At 57.9% G+C, this 23418-nt stretch overlaps 2 protein-coding genes across 3 annotated transcripts in view; one reads left to right on the forward strand and one right to left on the reverse strand.

The window, feature by feature from the left end:
* NINJ2 (ninjurin 2) overlaps nt 1-3012 on the forward strand; it is a 74149-nt gene extending 71137 nt beyond the window's left edge. The window contains exons 2-4 of the mRNA XM_043440460.1: nt 1343-1574; nt 2055-2230; nt 2653-3012. Coding sequence (XP_043296395.1) covers nt 1343-1574; nt 2055-2212 — 390 coding nt within the window. The 3' untranslated portion in view covers nt 2213-2230; nt 2653-3012. The remainder of the gene's footprint in view (nt 1-1342; nt 1575-2054; nt 2231-2652) is intronic.
* Nucleotides 3013-3980: 968 nt separating this feature from the next.
* Nucleotides 3981-23418, reverse strand: part of B4GALNT3 (beta-1,4-N-acetyl-galactosaminyltransferase 3) — a 100669-nt gene continuing 81231 nt past the window's right edge. The window contains exons 4-20 of one of the 2 annotated variants that reach the window (XM_043440459.1): nt 20493-20588; nt 20006-20096; nt 19556-19656; nt 19143-19210; nt 17635-17713; nt 17454-17520; nt 15505-15648; nt 14530-14639; nt 13776-13876; nt 13501-13562; nt 12175-12952; nt 9965-10284; nt 9101-9254; nt 8817-8889; nt 8316-8469; nt 7595-7721; nt 3981-6026 (exon numbers count right to left, since the gene is read on the reverse strand). In XM_043440459.1, the coding sequence (XP_043296394.1) occupies nt 5918-6026; nt 7595-7721; nt 8316-8469; nt 8817-8889; nt 9101-9254; nt 9965-10284; nt 12175-12952; nt 13501-13562; nt 13776-13876; nt 14530-14639; nt 15505-15648; nt 17454-17520; nt 17635-17713; nt 19143-19210; nt 19556-19656; nt 20006-20096; nt 20493-20588 (2634 nt within the window). In that variant the 3' untranslated portion in view covers nt 3981-5917. Of the gene's footprint in view, nt 6027-7594; nt 7722-8315; nt 8470-8816; nt 8890-9100; nt 9255-9964; nt 10285-12174; nt 12956-13500; nt 13563-13775; nt 13877-14529; nt 14640-15504; nt 15649-17453; nt 17521-17634; nt 17714-19142; nt 19211-19555; nt 19657-20005; nt 20097-20492; nt 20589-23418 lie in introns of both variants that reach the window. The other variant, XM_043440458.1, reaches the window with a different exon arrangement.

Here is a 23418-nt window from a genome sequence, read left to right on the forward strand (position 1 = left end):
CCAGTCCCTGGGTCGGGAAGATCCCCTGGAGAAGGAAATGGCCACCCACCCCAGTACTCTTTTACTCCTGGAAAATCCCACGGGTGGAGAAGCCTGGTACATGGGGTCACAAAGAGTTGGACATGACTGTCACGGGGACCCCTTTCTAGGCAGCGCCTCCCTGGGTCTCTCAGCCTTCTGTCCTCTAACCATAGTCCCTACCCTGCAGGGTGACCGGCCCACCCAAGTCAGCATTGGGTCATTTCTACCCCCTGTTTCACACCTTTGGTGGGTTTTAGGTCAGCCGAGGCAGACCTGTGAACCGGCTCCCATCCTAGCCTCCGTGGGTCCAGGTATCACACCAACCCTGCCTTGTCAGTGGATTCCTCCGGGAGAAACACCAACCTGTACCCTCCCCCCCCAGCGCCCCCACCCCTGCTGCCCAAACTGCTTCTGACCGAGCGCCACCACGTGGACAGGGGGCAACGGTGCCCTGCAGGACCAGAACCTTTCAACGTGTCTCCTCTGCTCTGGGCCCTCATTAGGCCATGCATCCATCCCCAGCGCCATCCTAAATGAATCGCCTCAAAACGCACTCCAGTTCTTTTGAGTGACTGCAGGTTGCCTGCAGCATTCAGTTTGCCCCCTGACCTCACAGCCCTGCTTGTGACCCTCTCTTTCAGAGTAAGTGGCTTCCTGAGAATAAAACTTCATCTTAATATTTCAAAAGCAAATCAGATGTAAATTTCGCATCAATAAATTCTAGCTAAAAAGTAATAACAAACAAATGAAGAGCTTTTGACAGGCCTGCATTGCTGTGTGCATACATGCGTGCTCACAGACCTGTATATATGATGGGCCAGGTATGACAACTGGGGTGTATGCCCCAGCAGGGCTGCGGCTCCAGGGGTCCCCACGAGGTCGAGTTGGAGCAGGACCCACTAGCGCGCAGCTCCCATTCCATCTGTGGCACTCTGCACCCCACCTTGGGTCCCACATCGTTCTGGGAGGAAAGATGCCTTTTCCTTTCCCACCCAGCCTCAGAACTCCTCGTCCTGTCTTCTGTGACCCTCTCCTCTCAGGGGAAAACTGAGGTGGTGAAAGTGGTAAAGAACCCACCTGCCAATGCAGAAGACTCAGGTTCAATCCCTGGGTTGAGAAGATCCCCTAGAGGAGGGATTAGCAACTCCACTCCAGTATTCTTGCCTGGAGAATCCCATGGACAGAGGATCCAGGGGGGCTTAAGTCCATGGGGTCACAAAGAGTCAGACACAACTGAAGCGACTTAGCACACCCCTTCCCAGCCTCTCAACCACTTCCCTTCTGGAGCCTTCCCGGTAAGCCTGTATTTTGTCCTCAACAGCCTGGGAGCCCCAGCCCAGGGAGGAACCGACCCATCAACCTGAACCGTTATGCCACCAAGAAGAGCCTGGCGGAGAGCTTGCTGGACATGGCACTCTTCATGTCCAACACTGCACAGCTGAAAGTGGTGCTAGATCAGGGTCCGTCCTCCCATCACTACTCCGCCCTCGTCACCCTCCTTAGCATCTCTCTGCTCCTGCAGGCGGTCATCGGAATCCTCCTCGTGGTCATGGGTGAGGGGCCTGGGTCTGGAGCTGGCCTCGGGGGGTGGGTGGGAAGGAAAGTCCCGAATGCCTCCCTGCCACAGTCATACACTCACCTGCTGTCAGCCCTTCAAGTGCCCAAGTAACAATGACACGGTGCGGGCAGGCACCCTGACCTACCTCCTGGCATCCCGTCTAGTAGCCAGTACAATGCCTGGTAAATGACTGCTCAAACTCGTAGCAGCATTCCTTAGAGCGTGCATTCCCCACTCTGAGAAGACCCAGTGTAAGTTTCCAAAGTCAGCTCTATTGAGTACTGACCCCACATGGGTGTGGGTGGCGTGGACACCCCACTTGGTCAGTGAGGGAGAAGGCATTTCAACACACTGGCCACCCACCAACTCCTGATCTCTGAGGGGCTGTGGTGGGGGAAGCTCCAGGCTGTCCCCACCTGGACGGGCTGTCCCCCCACCCCCCAGGCCCTCATTTGCTTCTCCCTCTTCTCCACAGCTGGACTGAACCTTAATGAGGTAGAAAGGCAGTGGCGACTCAATCAGCTCAACAATGCGGCCACCGCCTTGATCTTTATCACTGTCATCATCAACATCCTCATCACGGCCTTCGGGGCACAAAACACTGGGCTCCTGGCTGCCGGGACCGCTCTCTGAACACGGCCTGGAGCCCAGGTGAGGGAAGATGGGAGGTGCCCAGGTGGCCCTTCTCACCTCTGTGGGTTTGGGCTGAGAGAGATGCTTGCTAGGCAGAAGGGGAAGAGTGTAGACCTGGGACAGGGATGAGGTCCTGGAGCGGAGCGTGGGCTGGGACTCACCAAAGTCCTCTGTGCTCTGTCCTCCTAGGCTGAGCTTCTCTGCAGCCCGGGAGGGTGGAGGCTGCGGTTAGTGGGGGAAGAGGGAGACTCGGGTGTTCTTGACAGAGTCAACAGGACCACAGGGAGCCGGCCGGCAGCACAGAGCCACAGGCCCTGCTTCAGGTTCGCATCCGAACCCGCAGCTGCACCCTGGGAAGGCGCCAGGGGGATTGTATGACACTTGGGCCTGAGGTGCTGGTCTGGCCTGGCCTTCTCTTCATTTCTTTGCTTCCCCTACAGGTGCTGGGCCTGGAACTGCTTCCTTCTCTCCACCTTGGTCTGCCAGGCTGAAGGGCACAGCGTACAGCTTCAGGGAGAGCTCCTAGACTTGGAGGGCAGTGTAGACATCCCTGCTTACTACCCTCGGCACCGGAACAAAGACGGGCTCTTCTCCGGGCTTAAGTGGAGTCATCTCGGCCTGGAGTCCTGAGCTCAGACTCCAGTACCACCCACCTGTCTCCTGGGCCTTGGCGTGCCTACGGAAGGCCAGCTTAAGGACTCTGCTTCTGACCCCACCCTGTTCCTTCCCTCTGCTCCAGCCTGTTTTCTCTTTTCTGTAGGATGGAATGATTTCTCTCCATAAAGCTTTCTGCAGATCCACCGTGAGTCAATATTTGTGTCTTTGATTGTGAAGGTTCAAGCACCCGGGAGGGCGGCTGGCTGTCTCCATCTGTGTCTTGGAAATGGCTCAAAGGAGCAACCCCAAGCCTGGAGGGGGAAAAGGCTTTTAAGTCACTCCCTATCCTCTGGGTTCTGCTCTGAGTCAAGTTTCCCTGCCTAGGATAATTACCATCTGCTGCATTAGCAGCAGACTAGTCCGCTCTGTATGCTTTTTGAGAACCTCCAATTGGCTGCTCCTGGGCTTCGATGGTGGCTCCGACAGTAAAGAATCTGCCTGCAATGCAGGGGACCAGGGTTCTATCCCTGGGTCAGGAAGATCCCCTGGAGAAGGGCATGGCAACCCACTCCAGGATTCTTACCTGGAGAATCCCATGGACAGAGGAGCCTGGCGGGCTACAGTCCATGGGGCCACAAAGGGTTGGACATAACTGAGTGACTAACAACAAATTGGCCACCCCAGCTTTCACAGCAGCACCCTGTCTTGGGCATGTACTTAAGGAAAGAAACTAATTTCATTCTCTGCCTAGATCAGATATGACCAGGATGGTACCTTTGTACTGTAATGCATCAACAGGGCACGCCCAGCTCAAACACAGATACTTTTCGATTGTCTGCTCTCTTAGAATAAGCCACACCTCAGCTCCTCATCCAACCTTCCTGTGTCCACCAGCGTTTCTCAACTGAAAGCTCCAACCCGCATGAATCTATTGCACAAAAAATGCTCCTCAGACGGGAACATCGTGGTCCCATTCCTGAGTAAACCACAGTGCAGGGAAGGCTGCCCCCTCCAACACACAGACAGACAGGTGATGAAGAGTAATATGGAGCGTCCTTGGCATGTCCACCAGAGGCCTCAGAACTTAGGGATGGCCACGTGAGCCTGGGCCCTCTGCCCAGCCTCTCCCGCCCCGATGGGCAACAGGAAGACACAAGGGCATTTTGTTTTCTGAGAAGATGCTGTATTTAACGCTTTCCCTCCCCGCACCCTACACATTTCCCTACCGAGTAGGGGCCATGCCAAGCCCCCTCCATTAAGGCAGATGGTGTGGAGGTAATAAACACAGAATGCAAGGCACTGGCTGGGGCAGAGAGGGTGACAGGCCGGGGAGGGGAGGCTGGGCAGACACCTGTCCTCAGGAGGAGTGAAGCAGGAGGGCCTTCTGGGTGGACTCAGGCCTTGCTGGGCAACGCCCAGGGATAAAAGTAGCCCCAGAAAGAAACCTGGCCGCCCAGGCAGCCGCAGCTCTCACCTCCCCCCTACAGCCCTTCTCCGAAGGCACGGCGTGTGAGCCAGGACCATAAAAGGCCATAGCCTGAGGGCAGATGGAGCATCCACAAGCCACGATCTATTAACCAAAAAAATCCTTGTCCTTCCTGATTTCTTAGGAGGGAGGCAGGGGTTCTCATCAACCTCCAGAAGGTTCCTGCGGGGCTCCATTCTCCCGGAGGCCAAGTTCATGCTCTGGGTGAGCGCGGGGCCCACCGGGCGGACTCTGCAGTTCCACACTCCGAGACCTGGACTCCTTCAGGACACCGAGCCTGGGCCCAGCGGGCTGGCCTCCCGGGCCCCGCCGCACCCGCTCTGGGCCCTTCCTCACAGATGCTGGGCTTTGCGAGGCCGCGTCCAGCACACCGGTGGTGAGTCAGAGCAGCGCAGAAGGCAGCAGCAGTAGAAACATCCCCAGCCTAGAGGCGCCTGGGATCATTAGTGCAAGAGAAATGTGCGATGTGATCTAGGTGACAGAAAAGGCGCCCCAGGCCACAGAGGCCGAGGGCTGTGCTCCCTGAAACGGCTTCACTTTTCAGTCCTGCTCCGGCTCTGTGGACACCCTCGCCTGACCTCCCCAGACCTCCCCCCCCCACCCCGGGGCCCGTTCCCCAGTTCAGAGGGTCTTTCTCCTCTTCCTCCCTGCAGGCAACAGGAAGAGCTGAGCTGTGAGGACTCAGGCTTCCCGCTTCCCTTCTCATCCCTCCCCCTGGACCTCACACCTCCCCTCATCCTCTCTCCGCTCTGCTTCATGTGGTCCCCAAGGCCCAGCTCACAGGTGGCTGGGACAGAAGGGGGCTTCTCGTCCCTGCCATTCCTCCCCCACCCTCCCTCACCTGTGATGCATGTGGGAGCCATGCCCTGCACAGGGGAGCCAGGAGCCCACCACCCCCTGTTGGTTCCCTGGCCCCAAACCCCTGAGGCACTGGGAGGAGTTGGTCCCCTCTGTGCTTCCAGCCAGCCTGGAGTCAGTGCGGCTGGAGGGTGAGGTTAATGCCCTGATCCGCGGCCAGCTGTCGGTTGGCTACCTGGGAGGGTGTGTGTGTCCTGGAGGCATGGATCTGCAGGGGAGCTGGGAACAGCTCCACGTGGGGCCAGCTCCCCAGGGCCCAGGGACGCACCTGTGGGTCTGAGGTATGCAGGGGAGGCGGGGTGCCCTTCCTAAATGCACAACTCCACCCCCCCTCACAGTCTATGCTGGGTCTGGACATGTGTGGTTTTGGTTTTCTGTTAAAAAAAAAAAGTAAAACCCCAATAAAATTCGCCCAATAGAAGAGCTTCCAGTCCATGGTCACTGCCCCCCTGAGGAGCCCCAGGTGGGCCCTGGAAGGCGCCTCCTGGTCAGTGTGGTCTGCCCAGGTTGGGCTCGCCTCCCTCAACCTGGTCCCGCTGCCCTTCCTGAGAACTCTGCCACCTCTGTCTCGTCTCCTGGCCCCGGAGGCCCAGAGGTGGAGGACGGCCGCCGGGGCAAGGGTGACCGACTCGGAGGCTGCTCGGGCCCACCACGGCCCCTGCTCCCCTCCCTTCCCACTCCGGCAGCGAGCGGGCACTGGCCGGGCCACCACGGTCCAGGTGCCCGAAGCCATCGGTCCAGCGGGCGCCCCACCCCTGCCGGGGTTATGGCGTCTTCATCTGGCGGCGGTTCCACATGCCCCGCTTGGAATGGAAGTGATGGAAGAAATTTCGGAGGGAGAGACGCTCCACTTCCAGGCCGGCTTGGAGGATCCTGGGTGGGAGGGGGGTGGGATGAGCCACAGAAGCACCGAGGGAAGTGGGGAGAGGGCCAGCCCCCCTTCCACGACCCCACCAGGCCCTGGCCGCTTCCCATGAGGCAGGGGTGGGACAAAGAGAGCCAAACGGCCTCGGCCGTGTCTCAGAGCCTCTCTCCCTAGAAAGAGTAAATGGATACAGTGGTGGATGCGGTGAGGACCAGAGAAGGACGCAAGTACTCAGCACACCTGTAGACTGGCCAGCAGGGGTCCCTCCACCCTGTCTGATGGAGGGAGGGGGAGTCCGGAAGCAGACCTTGTCCCAGCTCCCCCACCTCCCCATTTCCACCCGCACAGTGGCAAAGTCTGTTGGGAGGCCTGTGTTCCCAGCAGGTGGAAGTAACAGGAATTTGGAGCAGTTTCTCACTCCCTGGGCCTCAGAGGAGGCAGAACTGTGGAGGTCTGCCTTCCCCCAGGGGTGGAGGTAACACCAGGCTTCTCTCCGCTTTGGGATCTGACCGTGGAGCTTTATGGGAGCTGTATTATCTAACACAAGCTCCCTCACCCACCCTCGTTTGCACCTTAAATTCTCTTAGTATTGTCACCTTCCTGCCTGCCTGACTGCCCTCTAGGGGGAAAATCAAACAGATCCAATTTTCAAGTTTTCAGATCGGGTTTTCAAGACAGTCAGAGCTGAGAGATTTGGGGCAAGTCGTTAATTTCTCCTGGAGGCTCAGTTTTCTCATCTGGGAACCGGAGATGACCACACTTCCCTCCCGGGGTCTGGGGAGTGGAGGGTGTCCACTAAGAAGGGAGTGGAGGACGTCCATCACCTGCCCAGGCAGGTGCCCAGTGACTAGGCGGTGAGGAGGTGCCCAGTCTCCCAGGGAGAAGAGTGTCTCTTCCTCATCAGGGTCCCCTCCCCCTGGAGTCCCTGACCTTGCCCCATCTACCTCCTCTGGATGCGGCGTCAGCAATTACATCCTTTCTCTCTTGGAGTCTCCTCCTCTCTCTCCTTCACCCTCACTCCTAAAGCTCAAATCTCCAGGTGTCATCCACTTTCCCCCTCCTCCCCTTGGCAGCAAATTTCTTGAGAAATTTTGAGGAGGAATCTCAAACTAAGCCTCCAGTTCCTCACCACCCACACACTCTGAAATGCCCTCTCCCTGTGTCCTGCTAGCCTGTGCTCTTCCCCAAAGCTCCCTTCTCTCGGGGTTCCAGGGACCCAGAGCCTCCTGGATACTCGATGCTTTTAACGGTCCACACTGGCTGTTATGGTGACCCTGTGCTGTCTCTCTCATCAACCCCCCAAAACCCCGGCCTCCTCCCCAGCCGTGTTCTCCCAGGTGGGCAGGGAGGTACCCAGGGGACAACATTACCATTCACACCCTCACAGCTCGGAGTCTGTGCCCTTCCCTAACAGTCTGCCAAGCACCCTCCACGCCCGCCCTGCCACACAGGCAGAGGCAGGATACCCTCCAATAGCTCAGACTCAGCAGGGAAAGGAATCCAGTCCAGTGGGGCCAAGGGGGCTCGGCCTGGGGGGCTCTAGCCCCGCCCCTGCCCCAGGCCCCTCCCCAGTCACCTGTCCAGCAGCTCCCAGTCCTCTCCGCCCCAGCGGTCTCGGAACTCCTTGGTGTTCATGCCGCCGATCCTGTCCAGGTCTGACTTGTAGATGCCTAGCAGCCCGAATCCGTTCACCTCCCAGTAGCCTGCAGACAGACAAACCCCGGGGGAACTGAACCGGGGCCAGGAGGTGGACCGAGGGGGCTCCGGGGTCGCAGCCCTAGAGTATCTTCTGGGAGGCAGAAGATTCTCATCGGAATGAGCCCTTTTCCTGTTTGTAGGGAAAGCCCTCTGAGCTAAGTTTCCAGGTCCAGGGAAGGCAGCAGTCCCCCAGGGAGGGACCAAGCACTGGTGACAGGGCCCAGGAGGCTCCGACAACAGCCGCCCCCAAGGGTGCAGCCATGTCCGGCTCCCTCTCCAGGCAGGAAACCTCCCATCCCTGCATCCTCCGCAGGCACACATTCTGGCACATAGAAAGTGCTTGGTAAATGTCTGATGAACAAATGAAGGGGAAGACACGGCAGGAAGGGTTCAGCCTTGCTGCTGCCGCTGCCGTCAGCTCAGCCCTGGGGCACTTCGTGGTCTGCCCAGGTGAGCAGGGCAGCCAGGTGAGCGGAGACAGGGAAGGGGAAGGGATGGACAGCGGGTGCTGCCGCCGTAGACAGGACTATCTCCAGCTCCGGGTTAAGCACCAAGGCACAGAGGTCTTTCCTACCCTCCCGAGCCCAGGGCAGGCTCACCCTCGGGCCACTGGGGGGTGGCCCCGCAGTGCAGCCTCATGACCATGGGGGCGAAGGCCATCTTGCCCTCCACGCAGTGCTTCCGGATGGTGTCGATGATGCCAGCTGGGAAGTGGATGTGGAGGTCGCAGAGGAAGATGATGCTGTGCGGGTCCTGAGGACAGATAGGGGCATCAGCAGTCCCCCTAGACCAGGGTGAGGAGCTCAGGACACTCTAGGACCATCCTCAGGCTCTCCCATTTCAGTGACTGACAAGCTTGCATGAAATAAAGTGCTGGACGGATTTCCACAGCCCTGGGCATTGGGGCACAGTTCTCGTGATCACAGAGGGAAGCCTGACTGTCTTCGTGGACGCTGGGGACTCTGGACAAGTGCTCCCATCCTGGCCCTGGCCCTGCAGAGTAGCAGAGAGGACCATGTGTCTTGTGCCTTTCTCCCGGAGGAGCTGAGGATCTCTTCACCAGCCTTCATTGTCTCCCAGGCCTCTCTCAGGCCGCTTACCTTCACCAGGTCCACACCAGCCTGGAGTCCAGCCGAGCGTTCAAAATTCCCACTTAGCTTCTTGTACTGGTAGCTGCGGGGAGAGCAAAAGAGAGGTTGAGCCTCAGGACCCAGCTGTGATGGTCCCAGGAGGAAGCTGGCGGGCAGCATAGAGGTGATGCAGGCTCCTGGGATGGGACTCTGGGTGGGTGAATCCTCTGGGAAAAGCTAGACTGGGAATCAGGGCACTGATGGGACTTCAGGAAGAGGTTGCTGAGGCTGCACCCCACCGGGAACACCCTCACCTCCGCAGTTTGGACTGTTTCAGGGCCATCTCGACATCCATGTCCTCACTGCTATAGTCGGTGATGATGATATTGAAGTGTGGGTCACTGGTGACCCGGGACAGGGTCTCCATGTCTCTGATAAATTGCTGCACCCAGCGCGCCTGGTTCTTCACTGCCCAGAGGGGTAGGCAGGGCGGGTGGGGAGAAAGAAGCAGAGTAATGCAAAGGAGTGCCCTCCACTCCTGGTCCTGCGTGCTCAGGAGTCCCACTGGACCTTTGCTTAGGGCAATGTGCCTATGAGAAGGGCCAGCAGGGCAATGGGGGTCGGAGGGCAGCGGGAGAGCTCCCAGTACAGGGGCCTCTCCACCCACTCCCTGCACAGCCTCCCAGGCAGGGCCCCTGCAGAAGGCCTGGAGCTGGGGCTTGTCATCTGCTCTCATAGTAACCCTCCTGGGCCCTGACAGTCCAACCCACCAGCTGTCCATCCCACGATCACCCTGCACTTCCTGTCTGACCCCCTCCAACCTGTTCTACTCCTGTGACCGGCTCCCCTCTCCCTCTCTCCTTGTGAAAACCAGCCAGCCCGCTCCCCAAGCCTCTCCCGGTCTCACTGCCCCAGGCCAGCAGCCCAGGCCCATTGTTCACACCCAACCCTGCATGCAGGTTCCACGGGAAGAGCTGCCGGTCAGCCGTCCTTCTCAGCTCCCCGCCCTGACGGCCCAGGTCACCTGAGACCAGTTACTTTTCTCCCGTGAGCCCCAGTTTCCCAAAGTAGCCTTTCCCCCAGGTTCTGTGAGATCACGTCGGGGAGCAGAGACCAGGTGCTCGCAATCTCACAAGGCCTTTGCTCAGCTGAAGGCGCCTAGGCAGTGGGAGGCTCACCCGGCACAATGAAGTGGACCACGGCGCGGTGGTTCCAGGAGAAGCCCTGGGGCCAGCACAGCTTGGGCTCCGGGGCCCGGGCACCCGGGACGTGCCCCTGGAAGTCATGTGGGCTCCACACCAGGCCCTGCAGGTTCCGGGCCTCAGCCTCCTTCCCGCCCGCGGTATCGGCGCCCTGCCAGCCACGCGTGGACACGAACTCGGAGATCCGCACCAGGCGCTGGCCTTGATCCAGCAGCTCAAGCTCCAGGAGGTAGCGGCCCCCGCGGAGGTGGTCCTGCCGCTTCTCCACATTCACAATGCGCTGAAGCTGGTACCTCCTGGAAGGAAGGGTGGGGGGCTTCTGTCACTCCACCCCGTGTGTAAGGAGACCCAGGGCTCTGCCCAGCTTCACGGCTGGTTAACACACACACGATGCTTACCAGCTCCAGTAAGCACTGCCATCATCTTTAAAATAAGGATCCATAGAGATGGACGAGCTAGTCTCTTAGAGCTCTAAGACCCTAAGTATTCAGCACGTAAGGTAGAGCCATGAGTCATAGTGAAGAGATTCCTTCAGAAACTGACCCTCATTACTATACAACTCTGTTCAGTCAATAGTGCGAAAGATACAACGGGGACTTCCCTGGTGGTCCAGTGGTTAAGAATCCGCCTGCCCATGTGGGGGACACGCGTTCGATCCCTAGTCCTGGAAAATCTCACATACCGCAGAGCAACTAAGCTCATGCACCACAACTCTTGATCCTGCATGCCACTGCTAAAGAGTAGCCCCTGCTCACTGCAACTAGAGAAAGCCTGTGTGCAGCAACGAAGACCCAGAACAGCTAAAAAACAAATAAATTAAAAAAAATTTTTAATATATATGGCTAATAAAAGAATAATTTTAAAAGAAAAGACACAACAGACGATTGGAAATGCTGACTGGTTGACCCGACATCACCAGTCACTCAGTTCAGTTCAGTTCAGTTCAGTCGCTCAGTCGTGTCCGACTTTGCAACCCCATGAACCGGAGCACGCCAGGCCTCCCTGTCCATCACCAACTCCCGGAGTTTACTCAAACTCATGCCCATTGAGTCGGTGATGCCATCCAGCCATCTCATCCTCTGTCGTCCCCTTCTCCTCCTGCCCCCAATCCCTCCCAGCATCAGGGTCTTTTCCAATGAGTCAACTCTTCGCATCAGGTGGCTAAAGTATTAGTTTCACTAGGGAAATGCAAATCAAAACCACAGTGCAATACCACTTCACATCCACTAGCATGGCTATTTTTTAAAAAAAGGAAAATTAGAATTGATGAGAGTATGGAGAAACTGGAGCCTTTATAGACCGCTGATGGAATGTAAAATGGTACAGATGATTTGCAAAAGAGTTGGTAGTTCCTCAAAATGTTAAACCTAGAGTTACTCTATGACCCAGCCATTCAATCCCAAGGAATTTACCCAGGAGAACTGAAAACAGGGTCACGCAAATATCCTGTACATGAATGTTCATAGCAGCATCATTCATAAGAGCAAAAAGTGGAAACAACTCAAATGTCCATCAGCTGATGAATAAACAGACAACATGTAGTCTGCCCAGACAGTGGAATGTTACACAGCTGTACAAAGAAATGAAGCACTGATACATTCTACAATGTGCATGAGCCTTGGAAGCACTTGCTAAGTGAAAGAAGTCAGACACGTGTGAAATGTCTGGCATTGGCAAATCTACAGAGACCAAGCAGAGAAGTGCTTGCCAGAACCTGGGAGGAAGGAGGCAAACCGCTAACCAGGTTTCTTTTAAAAGTGATGAAAACATTCTGGAATCAGATAGGGGTGGTGGCTGCACAACATTCCTAAATATACTTAAAAACCACTCAACTGTACACTCCTAAATGGTGAATTTAATGATATATGCCTTTTATCTGAAGCAGAAAAATATCAGTGGGTTGAATGAATGAATGAATGAATGAAAAAAACCAAGTGCTCAGTCGTGCCTTCTGCCGCCGCTCTTCCAGCCCACATCTGGGGTCTCAGGGTGTCTTTTTAACGCCAGTTTTGCTAGTTCCACCTCTTTACCGGCTCCTTGCACGAGCGCCTTCCCAGAGCTCAGCCCGTGCCCAGGGCCAGGCCCTGAGGGTTTCAGACCTTGCCCGACGGTGGGACCAAGACCCAAAGGCACGCATCCTCCCAGGCGCCCCTCCCCGCCCAGCCCCAGAGAGCCCTTTACCTTACCCCCGGCTCCTCTGGTTGAGCTTCTTCAGGAAGACCCGCGTGACCTCGAGCGCCTCCTGCTCTGGAAGCAGCAGGTTGCCCGACGTGTTACAGCTCAGGTCGATCCAATCTGTCCGCAGTGCTTGGAAATCCAGGTCGTGGGCGCTGAAGGTCTGCTCCCAGTTCACCACCGGGTCGAACATGGACAGGTACTCCAACACCTCGCTCACATCCTCCTCGTCCTCCCCCTCGTCCTCCCCCACGGCCTCGCCGTCCGTTTGTCCTTCTTGGCTGGCTACTGCCACCACCACATCCTGCTCTTCAGGCCAGTCCCTTCTGGGGGCTGGAGGCTCCATCCTATCGCCCCTTCTCTGCTCTGCGATGTACGACTCGACCTGGTTCAGCCACTGGGACCGCCCAAGCATCTTCCCAGGACTGGCACTGCGGGGCCTGGGCCTCTTAGCTGGAGGCGAGCGCCCGGCCTGGGGACCCGGGGGCCACTTGTCAGGATGCTGCGGAGCCTGGTGGGGCTCCAGGCTGGGCTTCCTCGCCTTCTTGTCTGCTGGCTGGGCAGGGGCGGCACTGGGCCTCACAGGGAGGGAGGCTGTGGAGTTCTGCCAGGGAGGGGGCGCTGCCAGGCCCTCCTGGGCCCGAGCCAGGAGTCTCCGCAGGTTTCGGAGGCGGCGGTCAGGGGTGTCCGACTTCCCCGCTGGCATCCTGGCATTCTGGCCATCAGGGGCAGGGGTGTCCTCTGCCACTTCTCCATACTGGGATTCTTCTAGAAGGCTGTCCTCAAAACCTGCTGTTAAAACCATCCCTCACATGGGCTTTTCAACCTCTCCCCAACAAGATCCAGAAGACAGCTGAGGACCAGGTAGGTGAGATGGGCAGGGGTCCCCGGCAAGACCCAGGGTGAGTTACTCAGCCTCAACTAACCCAGCGTCTCCATCGGCATAAAGGGCTGCTGTCAAGGGTGGTGACATGAGGGACAGAAAGTGCTAGCAGGGGCCCAGCGGATGGCCGGGGTCAGGCCCCAACCCTGCAAGGTGAGAGGCCGTGGGAGGACAGTGCTTCTGTAGGGCAGTTTCCTCAGTGCAGGGCAGGTGAGGCCCTCGGGCCTTCAGGGCACTTCCGCCAGGGCCCTGAATCTCCTCCTCTGGCCCACCCCACTTTTGAAACGTCCCTACTTGTGTCTTGGAAATTAAGGGGGCGAAGGGCTGCTCCCCATCTCTTAGGCCTGGGGGAAGGGGCTGCAGGGTTTGCACTCTAAGCTCCTGGGGGCGGTTCTGGCCCAGTCTGGACTGTCACCCTCCAATCTGGCCCAGAGGCTCGGCCGTCACTCTGTACCTGGCTGCTCTGGGCCCTGCTTCTGAGGCTGGTCAATCTTGATGTAGTCTTGAAAGCTGAGCCTGCAGTGGGGAGGAGGGGAGCTCTGAGGTCACAGCTGGCGGGGGCTACAGGGGAGAGGGGTGTGAGTGTGTGTGCACATGTGTGCATATATGTGTGTGTGCGCGCACGTGTGTGTGTGAAGCACCCAGGAAAAGCCAAGGCCCACGGTGGAGCGCCCTCGCAGCCCCCTTGGTCCAGGGAACTCTCCTGGCTCCCCCCACTCAGCGCCTCACCTGTCTTGGTAGTAGGCATTTTCCTGGTAGAAGCACTTATTCTGGGTCTCCATGTGACTCAGGCGGGTGTAGTCATTAGGGTAAACAAAAGACAGGTGAATCTGGGGTGGGGAGGAGGAAGGCATGGGGCTGCTGTGGACCAAGCCTCTGGATTCCGGCCACTCTTTACACCCCCTCCTGGGACCTGGGTGGCACGTGCCCCTGAGCCGGGCTCCCCAGTGCCCACTTCCCGTCTTCTGCCGCAGCTCATCCAGCTTCAGCCGAGACCACCCACCTCTCCTCCTGCGGCCTTTCCCGCCGCCTCCTGCACCCCGGCACCAACCCCCGCTACTCCCTACACTGCTTTTTGTGCCCCTTCAAACACAGCTCTAACATGGCCACCAAAACCCTCTCAACCCTGCCCCACAGCTGGCCCCGGCCCTCTGTCCTGCCTCCAGCCTCCCCCGCCGTCATCTCTGGGCCCAGGAGCCCAGAATCACCCCGCCTCTCCGCCTCCACACGGGCTCTGGGTTCTCTAAAGCCAAGCCCCTCCACAGTTCACCTCCCTAGTGCCTCGTCTATAGTTTAATAAATACCACGGCCCTCGGGCAGAGGGTAGGAGGCCTCGGCCAGGCCACACACAGCACCGGGCTCCACAGGGCTGCCCGTCCAGGCTGGGCACCCACGGAACACCAGTGGCGTGGCATGGGGAGGGAGGGGGTCAACCTCAGCCAGCCCCTCCCATTCCAGCCCCTGTCGCCCAGGCGAGACTTACAAACCGGAGTCCCTGGTAGCGCTGCAGGGGGAGCCCGTCCACCAGGTAGCTGGGCTTGTAGGGGCAGTCGGGCAAGACGTGTCGGAGCTGAGCCTTGGGGATCAGAGGCACTGGGGAGTGGAAGGAGGTGGCTGAGGGCTGCGGACTGCAGCCTGGAGCCTGCACGTGTCTGTATTTGCTCGTGAGAGAGCCCACATCCGATGGTTGAGGCTGCTAAACCAAGCTGGCCCCCCTTGAGGGTGGGGGTGGCATTCACGGGGCACCTTGGAGCTCGGACACAGCCCCTGGCTCAAGGAACAGTAGAACGCTGGGATCCCTGTATATGGCCAGTCTCAAAACAGTTTTCAAAACTTCCAAGAGGCCACAAAGCCTCACCTGAGTGCAGCGTCAGTAACCGAATTTCCTTCCACTTGTCATGGGTGGGGGGGGTGCATAATTGTTATTTTAAAGTATTTATTTATTTGGCTGCTCTGGGTCTTAGCTGCAGCATGTGAACTCTTTAGTTGTGGCATGTGGGATCTAGTTCCCTGACCAGGGATGAAACCCGGGCCCCCTGCATTGGGAGCGAGGAGTCTTAGCCACAGGACCCTCAGGGAAGTCCACGTCAACTTTTAAGATGTAAATGCCCCCGACAGTTTAAGATGTCAACGCCTTAGTGGAGACATACTTCTCTCAGCGGACAAGAGCTAGAATCCAGTAAGAAACTGATACCTGCGATTGCAGAGGCATGTCTGGATTCAGGCTCTACGTCTTGTCCTGTCACGTTTGCTCTGTAATGATTGGTATGACTGTGAAGCGGTCCGTCTGTATTTCTGCACTGTTCTGTACATGTGTTCTATTTCACACATGTGAAGGGAAAGAGGCTCTGGTTTGGGGACACTGTGCAGGACAGAGGCCTCCCGAGTCTCCTCCCTGACACCATGGGCCTGGCAATACATCCCCAGACCGGAGGTCAAGTGCGTGGCAAGGTCTTACCTCTATAGAGAGTGTCCCGAGGGTCGGGCCGCAGCATATCGGCGGGTGGTTGTTCATCAGTGGGAAGTGGGTCTGGGGAGCCCACGTGGCTGGCTGCTGTATGCGGGATGTGGTCCACCTCGTCCATTCTCAGGAGGGTCTCATCTGGGCCCAGGGAGGAAAGAGCAGGACAGCTGTGACTCCCGGAGAAGCCAGACCAGAAGCCAGGCCTCTGCCTTCTCGAGGGGCCAGGAAGGGGCCAGGTCAAGGCTCCGGTACCAGCTGCCCCACAACCTGGTACCGTATGTGTGTGTGTATATGTGTGTGTGTGTCTGTTTAGTTGTTCAGTTGTGTCTGACGCTGCAATCCTTTGGACTGTAGCCCTCCAGGCTCCTCTGTCTATGGGATTCTCCAGGCAAGACTACTGGAGTGGGTTACAATTTCCTCCACCAGGGAATCTTCCCGACCCAGGGATTGAACCTGCATCTCCTGTGTTTCCTGCATTGCAGGCATATTCTTTACCTGCTGAGACATCAGGGAGGCCTGATACTGTATAGGATGTGCCCAATCCCTGCCCGCCTGAGTCGTGCCCCCACAACTTGTGGTTTCAGCTGTTTATCTCCCCTGGACCCCTTCCACCAGCCCCATGGCTGGCACACACCACAGTTTTGTGTGAACTGGAAAAAGCCACCTCTTGCTCAAAATGTTTTACTGCCACCTGCTAGAAATCTGTCCTTAGAATTATGTTCAGTTTAACAAATACATGAAGAGCACTTACTACATAATAAACCAGACACTGTTCTTAAAATATTTGTAAGACAAAAAAATGTCTTGCAAATATCAACCCCTTTAATCCTCGTCATCACTGTGGCTTAAATACATCATGAGTCCTACCTGACAGACAAGGAACTCGCGCAAATGGAAGCAGTCTTGTGCCTGAGATCACACAGCTGACAGGCTGGCAAAGCTGAGTCTGAATGCAGGGTGTCTGCCTCAGGCTCCCCAGCAGGCTTAGGATAAGCCCATGCCCAGGTGAGCAGGGCGCCATGAGACTTCCAGCTCAGCACCTCCCTCTGGCCTCCAGGGGTGTTTGCTCTCTGTCTGAGGGTTCAATTGCCTTGGCCCACAGAGCGGTCTCCTTCTATGCTACAGGCTGGGAACCTCTGGCCCATTTATAGGTTTCCTACTTGAATTTGCTGTGGGCTTCTTTATTCTTGCTTCACACTGACTCCAACTCTCCCTTCTTCTGGCCCTTCTGCCTTGACCCTGTGGCCTCTTGCTTGGTCGCTGGCAGCCTCATCCACCCACCTTATCTTTTCCCCACGACCACCCTCTTCTGTCAGCCAAGTGTGCCATTTCTTACTCTCTCCTGCCTGCCACACACACACTGCCCGCCATCTCCTGGGCTCCTCCAGACCCGCCTTCCCTTCTTGCTAGGGCTTCTGGAGCGCCCACTCCTCCTACACCTGGGCCCATGCGGGTTACACTCGCTGATGGAGACTGCTCTGCGGGGCCTCCAGACAGGAAATCACAAGCCATGATGAGTGTGATCAGAGAGTCCACGGCTGCAGCCGGAACGCGGGTCAGCATGCTTTCTCTCCCCTGGCCACAGCTGTGCAAGAACCGTGACAGCTCATCTGCATAGAAGGGGCTTGGCCTCCCTCCGAGGTGTTTTCACCTGGACTGAGCCTCACAGTCTCTGGAGCCCCTTGGAATCATGCAGACAATGCTGTCTGGGGGTGGATGGGCATTGTTCTGGGGCGAGGACTCCGAGAGCGTGCAGAGGGTTCTCCCAGGTCACTGACCCCCGAGGGCTAAGGACCTCTGACCATAGTGTCCCTTTGGCCTCTGCTCCTCGTCCTGCACCCTTCACATCTGTGCTCTGGCCTCCCCATGCCAGGCCCCCCAGTGGGCAAAGCCCAGCAGGCTGGCCCACCTGGCCTCGTCCCCAGGCTGGGCAGGACACTCACTTGTGAAGAGGGACAAGGAAGCAGAGTCGATAATGCTGAACTTGGCCCCGGGGTCATTCCGCCGCCACTGGAAGAGGGGAGGGTGGACATGAAGGGTTGGAGGTGGCTGACTGGGAACATGGTTCAAAGGAGCAGGCAGAGGGGCAGCCAGTTGGGCGCTGAGGGGACAGCGAGCACTCACCGCGACTTCCACGTGGTCGGTGCCCTGGTCGTTCTGTTTGTGCAGCACCTCGAAGTAGTAGCGGCGGGCAGCTGCCAGGCTGGCAGGAGAGACGGTACAGGGCTTCCTCCCAGCACCGCACATGCCCCGTCCCTCCCTCCTTGCCCCTGGTCTCTCAGACCTGCCGCTGAGTGTCTGGGTCAGAATCCCCATCGCCACTTACTGACGGGGCAGCCTCAGTTTTCCCCTCCCATGAGATGGGATAATAACAGCACAAACCTCCCAGAACACTCGGGGAGTCATGTGAAATAACAGTGCTAACCCTCAGGGAGCTGTTCCTACGTGTAAGCACCGTGTGTGTGTGCACACTTCATTGTGTCCAACTCTGCAACCCTATGGACTGTAGCCCGCCAGGCTTCTCTGTCCATGGGATTTTCCAGGCAAGAATACTGGAGCGGGTTGCCATTTCCTACTTCAAAGGAGCTTCCCAACCCAGGGATCGAACCTGAGTCTCCTGTGTCTCCTGCATTGGTAGGAGGACTCTTCATCACTGAGCCACTTAGGGAGCCCATACTAAGTGCTTTATACATTCGAACTCACTTAACCCCTAACTGTAGATATGAATGCTATGTACAGAAATCTTGGGTAATCTGCCCAAAGTCACCAGGTAATAAGTGGCCACATTGGGGTTTGGACCTAGGCAGTTGGGTCTCAACCCCGGTTCTCAGTTACTCTCCTGAGCCGCATGGGCAGTGGTGACCATGGGGGCTGGCACGGCCAGTGCTCTGTGCAAGCTGGCCTGTTTCACCACCATCAACACCAGCACCAGCACCATCAAGCCCACACATGTTCTCGTGGGGGGTGGGGGTGGGGGGTGGTGCGCGCATACCACCAGGTGGCGCTCTGAGACTAGGCTAGTTCCGGCCCTAGCCACTCCAGGAACCATCAAGCCCACAAGAGTGTGTGTGTGTGTGTGTGTGTGTGTGTGTGTGTGTATGTGTGTGTGTGTGTGTGTGTGCGTGCGTGTGTGTGCGCGCGCGCGCGGTCCTGCATGCGTGTGTGTGTGTGCAGACCACCAGGTGGCGCTCTGAGGCTGCGCTAGTTCCCGCCCCAGCCACTACGGGCCTTCCTTCCAGCCTGCCCAGGGGTCCCTGCCATCCAGAATTTTGTGCAGCACAGAAAACGCAGCGGGGCTCTGGGCTGCACAGCTGTAGATCTCTCCAGAGATGGAGAAAACGGGCAGAGACAAAGGAGACCCATTCTGTTTCCCAGCCCTGAGTGCCACCCAATACCTGTGTGACCCTCATTAAGTCACAGCCCTCTCTGGGCCTCAGGTCTTCATCTGTAAAGTGAAGAAGGATGGGCCAGAAGGTCTCTGTCATTCTCCGGAAATGCAGGGGGCCCTGGCTTGCTGGACCTCTGTGATGGTTGGTGGGTGGCAGAGGGGTCCGCCCAGGGGACAGCTCCCAGCCTGCCTCCATTCGGGAAGGAGGTTGAGGGATCTGCTGCTCACCATGACCCATACTCACCTGACCGGCTTAGAAATCTGACTCCGGAATTTTCCGAACTCTCCAGGGGCAGTCCACTCTTTTCCAGTCTGGAGATGTGGGGAGAGAGGCAGGGTGGGAGTGATGAGTGAGGAGACAAGGAGAAAGGAGGGAGGTGGGAGGAGGGGGGGAGGGGAGATGCTGAGGAATGGGAGGGGGCTCAGGACCACCCGAGAAGCAGCCGGCTTTCCTCGAAGTGTTCCCTCCAATGCAACCCGAGAAGCCACACAAATCCTTGGCACCAGGACTAGGACAGGTGTGGCCTAGACCTGAGTCTTCTCCAGGTCTGTTCCCGCCCACATCCCGTCCATCCCTCTGTAAGAATGTCCTGATGGAGGCCAGGTGACCTGGCTCCTGAGGGGATGAGAGGGTCTGTGGGGCTGAGCAGACCCTACCTTGCCCACGCTGGCCAGCAGCTGCAGGCCGGAGACCTGGTCATCCCGGCTCAGCCAGAATTCTGCGTTGTCGTCGGCAGCGATGGCAAACTGGATCTCCCCTGGGCATGGGGGGTGATTTCCCAGGTGAGAGCAGGACGAAACTTCCCCTAGTGGGCACTCACATCTCAGAAACTAAATTCTCTGTGGGGTCTTGTGCCCAGCCTGCCCACTTTGTAAAGCAGGGGTTTCTACACCTGGGAGACTCCATGGATAGGGCATGAGAGGGATAAGCTAGTTTTGGACCCCGCAAATCAAGGTGTGAAGTGGCCACCTGGGGGCATGCATGAGGCCTCACCATGTCCAAACCCTGCTCCCCTGAAAGTGGGCTAATGGTCCAGCCAGCCAGCACAGGGCAGGTGACATGCCCAGGTACCCTGAGAACTTCAGCAGGATGTGGGGCGGCCTCACCGTCCATGAAGGGATGCAGGTAGCCAAAGATGCGGAGGCCGTAGTTGGTCCACTTGGGAGACACGGCCAGCTTCCTTAGGGTTGTGCGGATCTATGCCAGGAAATCAGGGGATCGTTACCCAGGGAGGGAAGAGGAAAGTGAAGCGACGGGTCTGCTCAGGGCTGGCGGAAGGACAGGGAGGGAGTGAGGCAGGTGAAACCCGGGTACAGGTTCCCATGTGCTACTTTATCCAGACCTTGAACCTGCACAACTGGATGTGGTAGCCCCTGGGGAAACTGTATTGTGAGCCATGAGGAAGGTAGGGAAATGGACAGGATCTCTCAGGAGGGAACAAGGGAGATAGTGTGGGCAGACGAAGGGCGTCCATGGGATAAAGGAAAGGAAGTGAACCAGAAAAAGCAAGGGAAGAGGAGGAAGGCAGAAGTTGCGGGGGGAGAGGAGTCGTGAGAGCCAGGAGCCGGGCAGGAGGGGGCAGGAGGCACTCACGTGGGGGTACAGGGGGAAGTGGAGGTTCCTCCGCAGCTGCTGGATGGAGCTGCCGCACCAGTCCTCAAACACGTGCAGGTTGACGCGGCCGCGGAACTGCGGGGATGGGGCGGAGCGAGTGTGAGACAGAGGCCTGGCCCGCCCAGGCCAGCACACCTCACTGTTCCAGGTCACGGTCTGCGTCGGCCCCTTTCACATCCTCGGCCCCATGGCTGCGTGGCCTGGCCCTGAAGCCTGGGTCTCTTTATCTGGCCTTGCATGTGTTCACACGAAGATACACACATGCATGTACACACACACACACACACACACTCCGGGCTCTTCCCACACAGGAAGGGGGCTGGTCTGCATCCCCCAGGCAGGGGGAGTTACGGGCAGGACAGAGTGGCAGGTGGGAGGCGCCAGGCTGGGTTTTAGCCGGTTTGGCCCCTTCCCTTCAGTCTCATGGAGAAGGGCATGGCAACCCACTCCAGTATTCTTGCCTGGAGAATCCCATGGACAGAGGAGCCTGGTGGGCTACAGTCCATGGGGTCACAAAGAGTCGGACACGACTGAAGCGACATAGCATACGCACGCCTTCAGTCTCCAAAGAGGAAAGCCACGTGGCTGTCTGGCCTGGGTGAAACCTCACCTCCCTGGTCTTCGAGCTGCCCCCTCAGCTGGCAGAGGGTCCTGCAGCTGGCTCTCCCGAGAGTCAGAGCCTCTCATGGACCACCGCCCAGGTGCCTGGGGCTCAGGGGCAGCCAAGGGAAAGTAGGAGGGAGCAGGTCCCCTCCCCTCCTCGGCTGGGGGCTGGTGGGCATAGGGACCCCCGGGGGGAGAGGGGATGGCCGGGAAGCCAGGACCCCAGTGGGTGGAAGGGTGGGGAGCGGGGAGGGGAGGAGGGGGAACCTGTGCCAAGTCATCTGGACACAGCGCTTCAGGTGACCCCATCTTACTCTCCCCTCTCCCCATGCCCCCCATCTCTAGAGTATGGGAGCTGAACCCCATCAGGCCACACGAACAGGCCCTCTCTTCCCCGCATCAGATACCAAATCCCAGTGGCCTTAGGGAGACAGAGGAGGGGGTACCAGAACTGGAAGGCCTTCCCACATAGAAGGCCTTCAGCGAGAGCTCTGGAGGGAGGGATGGTGGTGGGGGAGAGGGAAGGGGCTGGGCAGAACACCCCCCCCCCACGCCCGATGGGACTGCCAAGACCTGAGGTGCAGCTGGAGGGGTCCCCCATCCCCACTTGGAGGGCCTGTCTCCCCATCCCCTCAGAACTTGGCTCTTCCTGGGCTCGGTGGCCTGGGGACCTTGGGGAGCAGCCATCGCTCCCTGGAATGTGAGTGGGGGGCTGGGGTGGGTGGGAGAGAGAATGTGGGCCTCGTAGGTTGGGGGTGGCCTGGGGCTGCTTGGAAGGAAAGAATGGGGACATTGTGCCACTTCTGGGGAAATTCCTGAGTCCAGTTTACAAGACTCAGTTGTCTCCTCCAAGCTGCCCCCCTCTTTGCCCCTCCCCGGGAGACTCGCGTCCACAGAAAACCGAGGGCGGGGGGACACCCCCGGAAGTCTGCTTGTTCAGCCAGGGGGCCAGAGGCCACAGGGGCTGGGACAGGGGAAGGACGAGGGAGGGTGGAGCTGGCTGCCCCCACCTGCCCCTCATGGCCTGAGCTGCAGGGGAAACCCAGGCAGGTGGACGGAACTGTCCACATCCCAGGGGGTAAAGCCCTGACTCAGTGCTGAGCCCACCCTCTAGCCACCCCTCACCCCTCTTGGGCTCTAGGCGGGGGTCCCCCAAGGGACTAGTCAGCACCTTCTTCCTCCCCAGGCCTTGATGGTGACCCCACCTTGGTTTGTGTCCCTCCACGCTTTGGAGACGTTGTGTCGGGCAGGGATGTAGGACTCAGGCTGGTCAGCACTGCCCTTTGCCCCCTTCTCACCGTCCAGCAGGGTTAAGGCCCAGGGAAGAGCACTGGTTACTGCCAGGGCCAGAGCACATCCATGGCCAAAGACGGACTTGAAATGTCCAGTCACAAGCAGCGGAGAAAATACCTGTTGAACCTTTTCCTTTCAGGGTTGACATTATTAAAGCCCAGAGAGGTAAACTGACAGCCCAAGGACACACAGCAATGAACCCTGTGGAAATGGGAGGGCATCGAGGGGTGCAAATACAGCCTGTGGGTGCTCACCCAGGAATGTCCACTGCCTTCTACCACGACAGGGCCTCTGCCAGGCCTCACAGAGCCTCCCAACAGGGTGGAGGTGTCTCCCATCACTGATTTCCTCACACAGCCTGCAGAACTGTCTTTCTAAAGACAGATCCAAGACAGATCCAGGGACTTGCCTCACGGTCTAATGGCTAAGACTCCACCACAACTAAAAGTTTGCACCCTGTTACTAAGGATCCTGCAGGCTGCAAAGATCTAAGACCCGGCGTGCTGCAACTGAGACCTGGTGCAGCCCAATAAATAAATAAAAACTGAAAAAAAAAGTTTCTAGAGACAGATCTGACCACGCCACTCTGCCGCTTCTGACAGTTCCCAGAAGCTTCTGGACAAAACCTGTCTTCCCCGCCTCGCCTCACCCCTCTCCCTCCAACCGCACACACTCCTCTCTGCCTTTGCAGACAGTTTCCTGGTTGGAAGGCCTTTTCCTTTCTTCCCCACCCAGCAAATTCCAGTTCATCCTTTAAGGCTCTTTTCAAATCTCTCTCTAGGCATCTACAATTTCTCCAGGCAGAGTTATGGCTCCCTCCTTGGGGCTCCTTGCACATCTTAATTATCCAAGGGAACAAGTGCTCAGAGACGCTAAACCTGGAGCCATATTTATGGCTTCATTTACCCTATAAGCACTAGAGATGTTTGTACCAGTGTTGATGCAAAGATGGAAAGGGGTCCTTGGAGGAGGAGATCTGCAGAAGTACGAGCCGCCTGTGCCAGGGTTA

Source organism: Cervus canadensis, chromosome 21 (assembly GCF_019320065.1).
Source record: "Cervus canadensis isolate Bull #8, Minnesota chromosome 21, ASM1932006v1, whole genome shotgun sequence".
Taxonomy (NCBI): domain Eukaryota; kingdom Metazoa; phylum Chordata; class Mammalia; order Artiodactyla; family Cervidae; genus Cervus; species Cervus canadensis.